Source organism: Solanum verrucosum, unplaced genomic scaffold (assembly GCF_900185275.1).
Source record: "Solanum verrucosum unplaced genomic scaffold, falcon-dt-bn FXZP01000261.1, whole genome shotgun sequence".
NCBI lineage: Eukaryota > Viridiplantae > Streptophyta > Magnoliopsida > Solanales > Solanaceae > Solanum > Solanum verrucosum.
The window spans coordinates 1,171,284-1,185,611 of NW_026019969.1; the positions used below are offsets into that span (position 1 = coordinate 1,171,284).

Below are 14,328 nucleotides of genomic sequence, written 5' to 3' on the forward strand. Positions count from 1 at the left end.
TATTCATGCTTACCGGCTTTTTCTTACATGTTCGAGACACTTAATGTTGGTTCTAGTTATTGTCCCATGGTAAACGAGGATAGTCATAGGTTCATGTATTATTTCTTGGCTTTGGTGCTTGTATTAAGGGATTTGCCCACATGAGAAAGGCAATTGCGGTTGATGGCACTCATTTACATGGTAAATACGAGGGCGTGTTGTTGAGCGTTGTTGCACAACATACGGAGAATCATGTTTATCCGATTGCCTATTATGTCGTGGACAAAGAGAATGATGCATCTTAGACATTCTTTTTTGAGAAATTGAAGGAAATTGTGATCGATGAACCAGATTTGTGTTTTATCTCCGATAGATACAAGAGTATCGCCAACGGTATGGTGAACGTTTACAATCAAGGTCACGGATATTATACGAAGCACCTCGGTGAAAATCTCTGCGTAAATCATCATTGTGGAGATTACCTTTATCTTTATAACAATGCGGCAAATGCTTATTCTTTGGAGGAGTTTGACAATCATTTTGTAGAATTCAAGAACAAATGCCCCGCGGCAACCATCGTCCTTGAGCATGATATTGGTTTTGAGAAGTGGAGCAGGGCACATTATCCTGGCAATAGATATGATGTGATGACCACAAATATCGTCGAGTCACTCAATGCTATGTTGATAGACGAAAAAGAGTATCCCGTGGCATCTATATTTAATTTGATTACTAAGAGGTTTGGAGAATTATTTAGGGAGAGGCATACATATATCCTCAAATCAATGGATAATCAAATGGTGTCAGCTGCGGAAAAAATCGCAAGAAAAAAAATGATAGAGGGCGCTTCCTTGTATGTGGAGAATATAATCGGGGATGGCAATCAATTTATTGTGTTCGGTGCGGGTGTTACTGCCTATGTGGACCTATTGGAAAAGTCATGTTCATGTAGGTAATATGACTTGATCAAGATACTTTGTGCTCATGCGATGGCCGTTTTGCGATCGAAGCATGGCAATGAGTATGGTATGAGCATCTATGAGTACTCTTCGCCTTTGTAGAAAGTTGAAGCGTACCTTCTTGCATACATGGATTCTATTAATGTTGTCCCCCTCAAGTCGGAATGGTGTGTTCCAGAAGAATTGCTTAATGTGAACATTCATCCGCCTCTTGTCGATACCAAGCTTGGAAGAAAAAAAAAAAAAAAATGTGTCAAAGGCATCGGTGAGAATTTCAAGAGCAAGAGAGGAACAAATGTTCAATTTGTAAGAGAATCGGACACAAGAGAACTACATGTGTGAACAACAATAAATCTTAAACAAGCTTGGTTGAATTTGTTTTTGTAATGAAGCTACTGTTTGTTTTTTGCTACTGTAATCGAGCTTCTGTTTTTTTTTTTGCTACTGTAATCAAGCAACTGCTAGCATTTTCGTCAATTTATTGTCCTCTATTATCGTAATTACTCATGATCTAATATAGATCAATCAAAAGATGACATACATTTTGCACACTGTCTATATATATATGAAAATTATTAATATATGAAAATGCATGGTGTTTGTAATGCAATGATTCTAATGCATGAATTAAAATATGATTAAGAATTAGAATTAGAATGATATTTGTGACTATTTTTAATGCACCAAATCAAACAATGCTTAAGAAATAATCTAAGTATAACTAATACAAGCATTATTTGCATATACACTCAACCAAACGAATCCTTAATGAATTGTCAAAAATATAGATGTTACCATTAAAAATAGTAGCAATTTGAACTTTTTTTTACCGTTGTAAATTTTGTATATCTAAATATTTACTGGTTATCAAAATATATGAACCCTTTATACAATCGATACATCTATATGTGTAAGGTGTATGTATGAGATATGAGACTTACACTCTGACTTTAGTAAGGTATATTCAGGTTTATATCTATGTTAACGCATTATCGTTACTTCACCAACTAGAATCTGACACTTATATATAGATCAAAACTAAGTAGAATTTAAAAAAGACAGCAATTAATTAATAATAAATTATATATTTGAAATTTATCCAATTAAATAAATTTAAACAAGTCATATGATCATGTAAGAGTCCACATAAATTGGGTGTGGTGATTAGTGATGTACGAGGAAGAATTGTGGTTATACAATCAACATCCTTAGAACAATGTTTGAGAAAACACAAGTATGTTGTGAGAATGTCACTTGTTCAACCACACATTGTTGATTGTCACCCCAATTTATATGGACTCATACATGATCACATGCTTATGTTGTAAAGATGTTGATTGTATAACCACACATAACTATTCCTCGTTCATACTTGTGCATTCTTCACACATTAGTTTGAAGATGTTCATTGTATAACTACAACTCTTTCTCATACATCATTTATCTCTACCCCCAATGTATTTGGACCTTTACATTACTTGTTTAAACTTATGTAATTTAACAAATTTTAATAATATTATTTATTATTAGTTAATCATTCTCCCTTTTAAATTATATTAGCTACAGTCTATATTTAAGCGTCATACTCCAGTAGGTGCAGTATAGAACATTTATGGATCATGATATCAACCCATATTTGCCTTATTAGTGTTGAAGTGTAGATGTCGTTGGTACAATCTAAATCAAGCACATGAAAAAATATCGACTGTCTTAAATATCTATATATTTTTACCAACAGTGACAATACTCAATTATCCAAGTTTTACAACGGTAACAAAGTACAAATTGCTACTTTTCAACGGTAACATTTGCTTTTTTTAGTGTATAAAAAGAAGAATTCATGAACTTTTCCATCCTATTCTATTTTATAATACTTAAACATCTCTTTTTATTATGTCTCAAGCATCTCAAACACCCAATGCAAAAAAATCTTACGCTTGTCATTGTGGTAATTTAGCTATGTTGAGGACGTCACACACCGATACGAACCCAGGTCGATAATTCTTTAACTGTGCAATTGGTGCATGCTCTTTTTTTAAGTGGCTTGAAAATGATTCATCAACGAGCATCCCATCAAAATTGAGTCTGAAACTCGAGACATCAAATTTTCAAGGCGTTACCAAATTTCAAATATTAGAAAGGCTTCGAAACTCTAAAGAAAATAACCAACCATTTCAAAAACCAATTGTCTTAAACCAACTTCAAAAACCAATTGTCTTACTCATCACCATTTAGCTCACTTAGAAAGTTACTCAACTAAGTATAATTTACTTAGGAATTCACTCATCAATTTTGTTTCATAACCCAAAAGTCAGTCAACTTATGATTGTTTACTTAGAAAGTCACTTATGTATTGATATTTTACCTAAAAAAATCACCTAATCAATTTTCATAAGGAAATAATTTGAACAAATAGAATGATTTAAAATAAGGAAATTTCCATATAAGTTTTTTTAACGTAAAAAGGGAGAAAATGGTCTAAAATCCCCCTAATCTATTACCCAATTCTCAACTACACACTTATTCTTTACGGGGGGGTCTTATTACCCCCTGAACATTTTAAAAGTATAATATATACCCCTTTAAAAATGCATGCCCAGATTTATCTGAAAAGTGATTTGCATGCGCCCTGCCAGGTAATATTACCTTTTTTTTAAAAAAAAAAAAAATCCTTTATTCTGCAATTATTTTTCATCTATATTTTCCTCTTTCACTTTCCTTTTCCATTACTCTTTTATTTTGATCTGACAAATTAATTTTTCAGATTTGAGGATACATTCTATTATTGTCACCATCATCTTCGAGCTTCACCGGAGTTATAAGCACTAGAAAAATTTTGATGCTCTCTATTGAAGCTAGAATAAAACAATGTTGAGAAACCCATTTCGATTATTGGGTGTTTTCCATTTAATGGGTTTTTCAACCAATGATTTCATTGATGAATTCTACTCCATTGATGGATCAACTACTTGATGATTTTTTCTCCATTAATGACCCTAAATTTTGATCCTCTTGACTTTCGATTTTGATTTTGAGTTATTGTCAATATTCGCACTAATGAGAAGTGAATTTACTGTGAGAAATTTGTGATTTGAGAATGAAAGTTACCTTAGGCATCTCCAATCCTATTCTCTATTTCACTCTTCAAATATAGAGTTCTCTATTTTTTCAGACAATCGACTTTAACCCAATTCTCTATTTTACTCTCCAAAAAAGAATATTTTTCTCTCTCCTCAATATTATATTATTATTTCTATTTCATTCTTATTTTCTTATTTCATAATATAAATCTCTTCTTTCTTTTTTTCGAAATAATCACTTTTATATAATTTTCATTTGATATAAAATTTTGTTTTTTCAAATTCTTTTTTTAATATAAAATTATATTTTATTCTAAATTTCTAAATAACATAAATTGGAAGCAAATATTATATAATATACAAATTCATGAACAATTCAAATAAAAGTGAAATCATTAATGAAAAATAATTATATAAGCAATATATAATAACTTTCAAGATTATTAGGTTGCTCACATAAATGCTCTATTAACACGTTATGGAGTTCAAAATGAGCATTTTTGTCCGTAATTTTTTTATGTCTAGCTAAAAATTGTTCAAATCAAAGATTTTCATCTACCACCATTTTTGTCGTTGCAATTGGAGCCTCTACGACATCTTGAATTGGTGCATTAAGATTACGTCCATCCTCGATTATCATGTTGTGCAATATAATGTATGTAGTCATTATATCATGCAACACTTCCTTTCTCCAAAAACGTGATTGTCCTACAATAATTGCAAAACGTGATTGTAAACCTCCGAATGTACGTTCAACATCTTTTCGGCTCGATTCTTGTTTCATTGCGTAATATTTCTTCTTTTGAGAACGTGAATTACGAATAGTTTGAACAATTGTAGACCATTTAAAATTGTGCATTATTTACAGTGAAAATTAATAATAAAATCAAATTATATTAAATTGATAAAAAAGGAATTAAAAAATTGAAATATTATTAATTCGGAATGAAAGTAGTAAATATTAAATAATATATATTTTTAAAAATATTATATTACATTTAAAAAGAATTAAAAATATTAGAGATTTAATTCATAGCCCTTTATGAAAAATAATATGTTAATTACAAAACAATAGAAATAATAATAAAATAATGAAAAAGTTAAATAGAGAGTGTGAATAGTAGTTCTCCAAATTTGGAGAACTACTATTCAACTCTCTATATATGGAGAATAAAGAGTGAAATGGAGGGTGGTTGGAGAGCTCATTCTCTATTTTACTCTCCAAATATAGAGAATGGAGAGTAAAATAGAGTGGAATTGGAGATGGTCTTAATGATGAGAGGTTAGTGAGGGCGGCGACCTGGTGGCAGAGCAAAGCCACCGCCTATGACTTTCAATTTTGATTTTGAGTTATTATCAATTTTTCACACTGATTAGAAGTGAATTTATTGTGAGAAATTTGTGATTTGAGAATAAAAGTTAACTTAATAATGAACAGTTGGTGAGGGCGACGACCTGGTGGTGGAGTAGAGCCGCCACCGATGTTGCTTTGACGAAGAGAAGAACAAAGACAATAAAAAGCAACTTATGTTTCTTTGATGAAGAGAAGAAGAAAGACGATTAAAAAAATTAAAGGAAACATAAAGATTTTTGAAGAATAAAAAAATTATAATATGAAATATAAGAAATACTTTTAAAATTAAAGTTTTTATTATTATTTTTACCTCTCAGCTACACTTTCTTTGCCACCTCATCATTTAGGGAGCAAATAATTCTACTTTAAAATAGTGTAAGGGGGTAATAGGACTCTCGTAATGAATAAGTGTAGTTGAGATTTCGGGTATAGGTTGAGGGAATTTTAGACCATTTTCTCCGTAAAAAAGTAATAATATGTCTAAGTATCATGAGTTATTACGTAAAATTCCCTAAAATAAAAGGATCTAGGTGAATATATATTTGATCATAATTTTAGCTAAGCGGATCAACAAAATACTTAAAATGGGTATTTTATTGTTTTTAATTAAAAATTTAGCTTAAAAGAATTTTTTTATTTTAACAAAATTTAGTGAAAATTATTTAAATTGGTTGAGTGACTTTCTAAGTAGACTATCCAACAAAGTTGAGTAACCACCAAGTTTAGATTTTTTCCGCAATTTTACCGCATCTACATAGCTGCATTTTTCAGTTTAATGTAATTTAACTTTATCATTTTTAGGCTTATACATGCTTGGCCTGTGAAATAGAAGTATGATTAAAAGTTTGAAACTACTCAAATCTGCATTTGATATGCTTACTAAAAAATGCCGTTAAAATACACCTTTGTTCCCATAAATTTATGGATCTTCTACACAATGTTCTTCAACTTATAGACCTACTCTTTTTCTTTCCAAGCAATTACACCCTCTGTCCCAAGTGTCTTACCTTTTTTTTTATATATCCCAGAAAAAGTGCATCATCTTATATTCGGTAAGTTTTTCAATTTCAACATTCTACTGACAAGTATAATTAAAATCACAAGATTCAAAATTCTCCATTTGTTTCTTAAATTTCGTGTCCATTCAAACTAAAATACTCAAATCGAGATGAAGGGAGTAAAATAAGAAAACAGACAATGAGAAAAGTCCTAGCAATGGTAGCGTAAGCAGAGGCGGATCCACATTAATCTGTGAGGGTGTACGTGCATCCGGTAACTTTTCAAAAAAATTTATATATATATATATATACACCTTAAGTAAGGGTTATATATTTAACTGTGCACTTCAATAACCAAAAACTCATCCAGGTGAATTGGTCAAAGCCGCAACTATTATCAGTAAACACAAAACATACGAAATTTTTACAAAATTCAACCAAAGAAACATACTTCAAGTGTTTTTATTCTTATACTTCATAAATTTTACTCTATACTTATTTTATACAATACACAATTTGATAAATGTATATTTATTACTAATATTAAATAAATGAAAATTGAAGAAGTACAACAATAATAATATATCCAGTAAAATTTCAAAAAAATACATAACTTTATTAGTTTAATTTAATAAATAATTCATTATCATAATATCAATATCAACTTTCACTAGTGAGTATCAGCGATGTAATACTATTGAGTATGGTGTCTTTGATTAAAAAAATGGTATTGATGTCCGAATCTCAATATTGCAGGAACGAAAAATATAATTTTAATTTTTTTTCTTTCATTTTAAATGAATTTCTGAGATTTTGCATATTACAAGAAAAAATTATATAAATGTTGTTTGGCTAAACAACTTAAGATTTCATTTTGTTCCAAATTTACAATTTTACTAATATCTAAAATTTATATCTCCAATTTCTTTCAAAAGAAATCTAATATTGCAATCATTACCCAAATGGACCTCATTGATACCCACTTATAGGATGCACCCAACGGAAATCTAATATCACAACCATCACCCAAATGGGTAATGGTCACCATGGGCACTTAAAAAATATATATTAAAATGAAAATAATTGATTTAACAATTAAATATTATATTATATTTAGTAACTTTACCATAGTTAGAACACATGAATAGTCAATATCTGTTATGTTCTGCTGAAAATATTTTCAGTTACAAATGTTACATCATGAGCTGTGAAGCAAATTGCAAAAAATAAAATAGTTTAAACTTCTATCAGAATTGTTCTAAAAAACAAAGTCCTTTGAACAGAGAATTCTTTAGAATTTTTAACGGAGAATTTAGAAAAAAATATAAACAGATATAATAGAATTAACAGAGAATCATTTTAAATACAAACAGCTATAACAAAGAGTTTGAACATATAGTTTTTAGGTTTTTTTAAATGAAGCATCCTATAGGACTTGGACTCCACCATTTTCTCAAAATAATAACAATTTTTTCCATAGGTTAATAATACTGTTTATTTATATTGACAAAGGTTATTTTAAGTAAAGGGGATTTTAGCTATGTGTTTATAATACATTGTCATAGATCTTATTGTTAAGAACTTTATTTATATTTATATTATTAATATAAGATTTGAATAGTTTAATTAACTCTTTAGACAAAGTTCTTTTGAAAGTTATAAAATCAAAAACTTGAATTTATAATTCTAAATTTCTTTTTAAAAATTAACTAAATTCTAAATTTATGGATTAATTGTGTGTTAGTGTTTGATATGTATGTATATGTTGATATTGGAGTGTCTATAATAGGTACAATGCTGAGTTGAAGTGTCTAAGCAAATTACACAAAATAACTTTAAGGGACCATGGATGACATAAGCGTCTTAGAAATCTCCATACAATTTGAGACAGAGGGAGCACAATCAATATGATCGAGATATAATAGAAAGCATCTATCAAACTTTTGGCCTAGGATGTTTGAAATGACTTTTTGAATAGGTAATGTCATGAGTTTTGGAGCTGTTCAAGGAAAAAAATGACATTTGTATGTATTATTTAAAAGTAGCAAATTCACTATAACCAGAAAACAAACTTTTGAATCAGCAGCACTCCTTTCATTATTATTTTTCCTTAAAAGGACGAAAGAAATACACAATAAGGAACGACTATGTCAATTTGGAAAAAAAAAATCTGATCAGAGGTGAAAAGATGGGTAAAAAATAACAATGAATATCCATATTTTATATCAGTAGAACATTTTATTTTATTGAAGGAATAAAGGCACTGCAAATGCATGGATGTAAAATTAGTCATAGTGCTATATTCTTGAGAGTTCAAAGAGGCATTTTTACCAGCATCATGTTACTCAAATGATATGAATCTGCATATATGTTGGACAAACCATACAGCTAATAGCACATATACAATTGTTCTGAGTACAAGAGCTTCAGTCAGACCACTCAACAACTGAAGACAACAATCCGAAAGGAAAAAAGGGATTAAAATGTGCAATCAAACCATAGTGGGCGAACTTGTTTCACCTAAGACTTGATTTCCGCCATCAGACCTTATTCCCTACCAAACTCTATAAAGTATGTCATGGTATCCAGCTTTGACTGCACCTCTTAGGTAGCTTATCATTGTCCCTCGAGTTGAAGATCGTTTAGATCCTTTGTTCCTTAAAGTTAGTTTTCACACTACAAGCTCATAAAGGCAGATACATGCCGACTAAGAGACAGGAAAAACAGCTGAGAAGCTCAACAATATGGCCCACCTGGTTAGACTACTGAACTTCAAAATCTCACTTGAAGTTGTTAATTCGCTTTGCTGATAACAAAGTATTGGAGAGAAGCATTGCTATAGTCATGGGCCCAACTCCTCCAGGAACAGGAGTAATAGCTGAAGCAACCTTGATGGCCTCCTCATAACAAACATCTCCAACTAATCGATAGCCTCGAGGATTTGTAGCATCCTGTTGGACAGAATAAAATCAGCACTCATCTAGGGAAATCAGAAGGCAAACATGCATTCCACTATAGGGATATTGTTTCTGTTTTTTCTTTCTTTTGGGGTGTATCGCTGTGATGGGAATATTGTTAAACAAAAAATAATAATTACTACATTCTTAAAGTGGTCCTTGAACTAGCAATTCTATCATATTTATTTGAAGAGCATGCTGGGAAAGGCACAATAACACACAAAAATTACTGCATAATCACGAGGATGACAATTAGAAGAAAACAGTATATAGCTTTCACACCTCCACAGGATTAATCCCAACATCAATAATTACTGCCCCAGGCTTGATCCAGCTACCTCTAACCATGTTTGGTTTCCCTACAGCTGCTATTATGATATCTGCTTGTCTTGTGATCTCCTCTGGGTTCTTGGTTCTGGAATGAACAATGCTGACGGTGGCATCTTCCCTCTAGTGTAAGAATAGGAAGAAACATTGGAAAGGACAAAAGTAATACACATAATTATAAGAGACTAAGAGCTCAATACAATGCTATCAGAAAAAAGGCTCTCTCACAAGAAGATCACTGTTTATTAGACTATTACCTGCAGCAGCAAGGCAGCAGGCATTCCAACTATATTGCTCCTGCCAATGACAACCGCTTTTTTCCCCTTGATTTCCACATTGTACCGATGAAGAAGCTCAATGCATCCTTTGGGTGTACAGGGGACAAATAAGGGCTCTCTACCTCGCATCGCAAGCTGGCCAATATTTAGTGGGTGGAATCCATCTACATCCTTCTCAATGCAAACAGCATGTAGGATTTTCTCCTCATCCATATGCTGATCCAAAGTTGATGAAGACAAAATTCAAATTAGAAGATAAAGGTCTAGGATTAGAAGCAAGGTGCCAGGCATTCTATGCAAGCTGGACATTCAGAAAGCATATGACCATCTCAACTGGAATTTTTTGCTGGAGACCTTATCCAAAAGAGGTTTTGGTGGTAGATGGGTGAGATGGATAAAGTTTTGCATCAGTACTGTGAAATATTCTATTCTAATCAATGGCTCTCCTACAGGTTTCTTCTCTTCACAGAGAGGATTAAGACAAGGAGACCCTCTGTCTCCTTTCTTATTCATTATAGCTATGGAGGGACTCAATGATATGTTGAAGATTGCTCAAGAGAAACTATGGTTGAGGGGCTTCAGAGTATCAAATAGGGTGGGTTGTGACATGGAGATTACACACTTACAATATGCTGATGATACTCTGGTTTTCTGTGATGCCAACAGAAACCAACTGATGGTTCTCAGAGTCATATTCGTGCTATTTGAAGCCATATCAGGACTACATATCAATTGGGAAAAAAGCTTCCTATACCCAGTGAATGAGGTCATCAATCTAACCTCTCTGGCTGGTACACTTGGGGGGAGGACTGGCGAATTACCAACTGTATATTTGGGCATGCCACTAGGAGCAGAAAGCAAGTCTTCAGGAATCTGGAATGAGGTGGTCGAGAAGTGTGAAAGAAGATTGGTGAGCTGGAAGAGTCAATATCTCTCCTTTGGCGGGAGACTCACTCTCATCAATAGTGTTCTTGACTCCATGCCTACCTACATGATGTCTATCTTTCCTATCCCAGATGGGGTCATTAACAGACTTGATGCAATAAGGAGGAATTTCCTATGGGAAGGAAACAGTGACACTAAGAAATTCCACTTGGTTAAGTGGGATAAATTGATTGGGAGCAAACAAAAAGGAGGTCTTGGGGTAAGGAATTTGAAGATTCAGAACCAAAGCCTTATGATGAAATCGCTATGGAGACTAGCTTCCAGTGAACATGCACTATGGAAAGAACTTATCAAGCAGAAGTATGAAATGGAGGACCACTGGTCTACCAAAATGGTCACTAGTACTTATGGAACTAGCATCTGGAGGGCCATCAGAAATTTCTGGCCAAAATTAAGAGAAAATTGCAGCATTAGAATTGGAAATGGCATGAAGGTCTTTTTCTGGGAGGACAGCTGGTTAGAACAAGGCTCTCTAAAAACCCTCTTCCCAGATATCTACATTCTGAACCAACAACAAAAAGACACTGTGGCAGAAGTTTGGTCAAATTAGGGATGGAATTTGAGTTTTAGAAGGCCCCTAAATGATTGGGAGATCCAAAGACTAGTAGATTTCTTTGGAATCCTTGAACAATTCAAAGGAACTTCTACCTCCCAAGATGGATTGTTTTGGAATCATAACTGCAACGGAAATTTTAGTGTGAAGGAAGCTTACAAAAAGTTCAACTCTTTCACCCATCAGGTTACTGGCTGGCCATGGAAACTTATCTGGAAAGTTAAAATACCTCCTAAAGTGTCCTGCTTCACTTGGCTACTAGCAAAGCAGGCTGTTTTGACTCAGGAGAACCTCATGAAAAGGGGTATCCACCTGAGCCCTAGGTGTTTCCTGTGTGGAGAAGAGGCTGAAACAGTCAATCACCTCTTTCTTCACTGTAGGATCACTAATATTTTGTGGAGCATTTTCATCAATTGGAAGGACCTTTTTTGGGTGATGCCAAGAAATATTGTCCAGGCCCTGAAGATATGGAGTAGCTTTGCCTACATTTCTGGTCATAAAGAAAGATGGAAGATCATCCCCACCTGTATCTGGTGGTCTGTGTGGAAAGAGAGGAACCTCAGATGCTTCCAGAACAAAAGTAACAGCATCCAGAAGATGAAGTTGAATTGCTTGGTTTTATTTCATTTTTGGTGTAAACAGGAGTATATGGAAGATCTAGAATCAGTAATGAATGCTTTAGGCACCTTGTAATTTTTGTTTATTTAGGATTGAAGATCTTCCTGATACTCTCCTTTTATTTGTAATTAGTAAACCTGTAACAAGTTGTGGCAGGTTTGATTTTTTGGAATATAATACAAGACTGTTACCTTCTCAAAAAAAAAAGATAAAGGTCTAGAAAGATATCAACTCTATCAGAAGTGGAATAGCTTTGAGATATATCATTGATCTATAAACTCATCCATAACATAGAGTATTTTCTCTTCATCATACATGAACATGATCTGATTAACTTTGATTACTGTTACTACAAAGATCAAATCTGTTGGGGACTAGTTTTATGAAGCACCAAATTAACAATCTGATTAACTTTGGTTATCTGTAATATTTTTTGAGTCATTACTTCTCATTCTTCAATATTCTCGTCATATCTTTTTACTCTTGCATTCCTTTCAAATCATGTTCTTTAAAATGATTTCTTGAGCTAGGTTCTATCGGAAACAACCTCTCAATACGACAACGGTAGGGTAAGGTCTGCGTACATCCCACCCTCCCCAAACTCCACTTGTGGGACTATACAGGGTATCTTGTTGATTAGCAACCACAAATGATGTCACAGCGTACTATCTGATAAACTGAACTGATATAGATCAGCAGTTTCTCTCTCTTAAGATCCAATTCATACAACAGTAACAAAAAAATGACAAGGGAGATCCAACAGTAACAATTTAGACATGATTCTGGGAACACAACTCATCCATATCCATCTTGGATAAAACTAATCCAGATGAAGTCGAACGTCAAACATTCTTAACTCTAAGAAAATTCAGCAATAAAAGACAAAAGGTTTAGTAGCATACCGAAGGTAATGGTAGCTGAACAAGAATTCCATGAACCATAGGATCATCATTGAAGTCTGAAATATACTTGAGAACTTCTTCTTCTGTTGAGTTCTCAGGCAAACACACTTCATAGGATTTGATCCCAGCAGTTTCACAAGCTTTTTTCTTGTTGCGAACATAAGTTGCAGAATCTTTCCTATCCCCAACAAGTATAACTGCCAGGCCAGGAACAACACCAATCGAATCTTTCATCCTAGTTATTTCGGCATTTATTTCATCTCTGACATCTTTTGCAACTTTTTTCCCATCAATCACTTTTACCGATGCCTCACTAGCCATTGCAGCTGCACAGCAATGCAAATAATTCAAAAATCTTTAGAAGGTAGGTCCGTCAAACCAAACCAAAAATGCCACGAAACCAGACAGTTGGGGAACATGCAAGAAAAAATCCAGAGTAAAACAATGGCGTTAAAAGGTAAAAGGCCCAACTATGAGCCAAGGACCAAACACTTCAAGTGCGCGAAATTCTCAACCAACTTACCTAAGAATACTGAAGTTTAAAAAATTGTAGACACATCTCTCTGACCAATTAAACAGCTTACAGAGATGGTTTATTTAGTAAAGGTCTGAACTTTTAATACCTATACCATCAATTAATCCCATTTTAGATCTCTGAATTCTTGTTTGGTCATCTTCTAGCTTAAGATTCTTAACATCACGCCTAAAACAGCTTGCCAATATTATAACTTCACTGAAAACATAGATTTTATGTATTGGCAATTCCTCAATATCTAGTTCATTCGCCAAAAAAAAAATGTACTACCTTTACCCTTTTTACAAATCCATATTCCAAACAAAGATATACTTACAAAGCAACTTAAAAGCTTGGGAATTGCACAGTAAAAGAATTTACCAGTGATGATGGAGGAAGAGGAAAACGTTGAACGAGTGATGATGGTTCTGGGAAAAGATGGGTTGTGAAAGAGAGCCAGAGAGGAACGGAAGCGAATTTGGTGGGGCCCAAGAAGTGGTAAAAACCGAGCTGCGGCGGCGGTTGACGGCGGTGAGCAGTTGTTTAACTTCATCTTCATCATTGTTATCGGAGATGACGCCATTTTCCGACAAAGAAGATGAAGTTGAGCTCTGAGTCTCAGCCCTATGCTTGCACCGTTTTTTGTGTTTGGGGTTTTAGATTTTTTGCCGTAGGGTTTTGGACCATTTAATTTTTAATCAGAAAAAGGAGTTTCTTTTCAGATTTGGCTTAATTGTACTGTTGGTCCCTCGGTTATAGCTAAATTTTAATTCAGTTCCTATCATTTTTTATTAAGTACAATTAACTTTGATCTTTTTCTTAATGAATACTTAATTTTAGATTTTGGAAATATCTAGCAAGGTT

At 33.2% G+C, this 14,328-nt stretch overlaps 2 protein-coding genes across 2 annotated transcripts; one reads left to right on the top strand and one right to left on the bottom strand.

The window, feature by feature from the left end:
- The first annotated feature begins 374 nt into the window (after positions 1-374).
- LOC125816310 (uncharacterized) lies at positions 375-935 on the top strand. The gene has a single exon (XM_049495896.1). The coding sequence runs from the start codon at positions 375-377 to the stop codon at positions 933-935; it is 561 nt and encodes a 186-aa protein (XP_049351853.1).
- Positions 936-8,711: 7,776 nt separating this feature from the next.
- Positions 8,712-14,142, bottom strand: LOC125815573 (bifunctional protein FolD 4, chloroplastic). The gene is made up of 5 exons (XM_049495073.1): positions 13,846-14,142; positions 12,951-13,276; positions 9,912-10,148; positions 9,610-9,777; positions 8,712-9,321 (listed from the first exon to the last, which is right to left on the bottom strand). Exons 1-5 carry the CDS (start codon positions 14,045-14,047, stop codon positions 9,151-9,153), a joined length of 1,104 nt encoding a protein of 367 aa, XP_049351030.1. The 5' UTR covers positions 14,048-14,142; the 3' UTR covers positions 8,712-9,150.
- Positions 14,143-14,328: the final 186 nt, after the last annotated feature.

Excerpts from the sequence above, each read along its gene's own strand:
- LOC125816310 (XM_049495896.1), top strand. The coding sequence starts at position 375 with ATGGTGAACGTTTACAATCAAGGTCACGGATATTATACGAAGCACCTC.
- LOC125815573 (XM_049495073.1), bottom strand. The coding sequence starts at position 14,047 with ATGGCGTCATCTCCGATAACAATGATGAAGATGAAGTTAAACAACTGC. Across the intron at positions 9,778-9,911 it reads CTGCTGCCTTGCTGCTGCAG|AGGGAAGATGCCACCGTCAG; the intron begins GTAATAGTCTAA and ends TTCTTACACTAG. Across the intron at positions 9,322-9,609 it reads TTGGGATTAATCCTGTGGAG|GATGCTACAAATCCTCGAGG; the intron begins GTGTGAAAGCTA and ends TCTGTCCAACAG.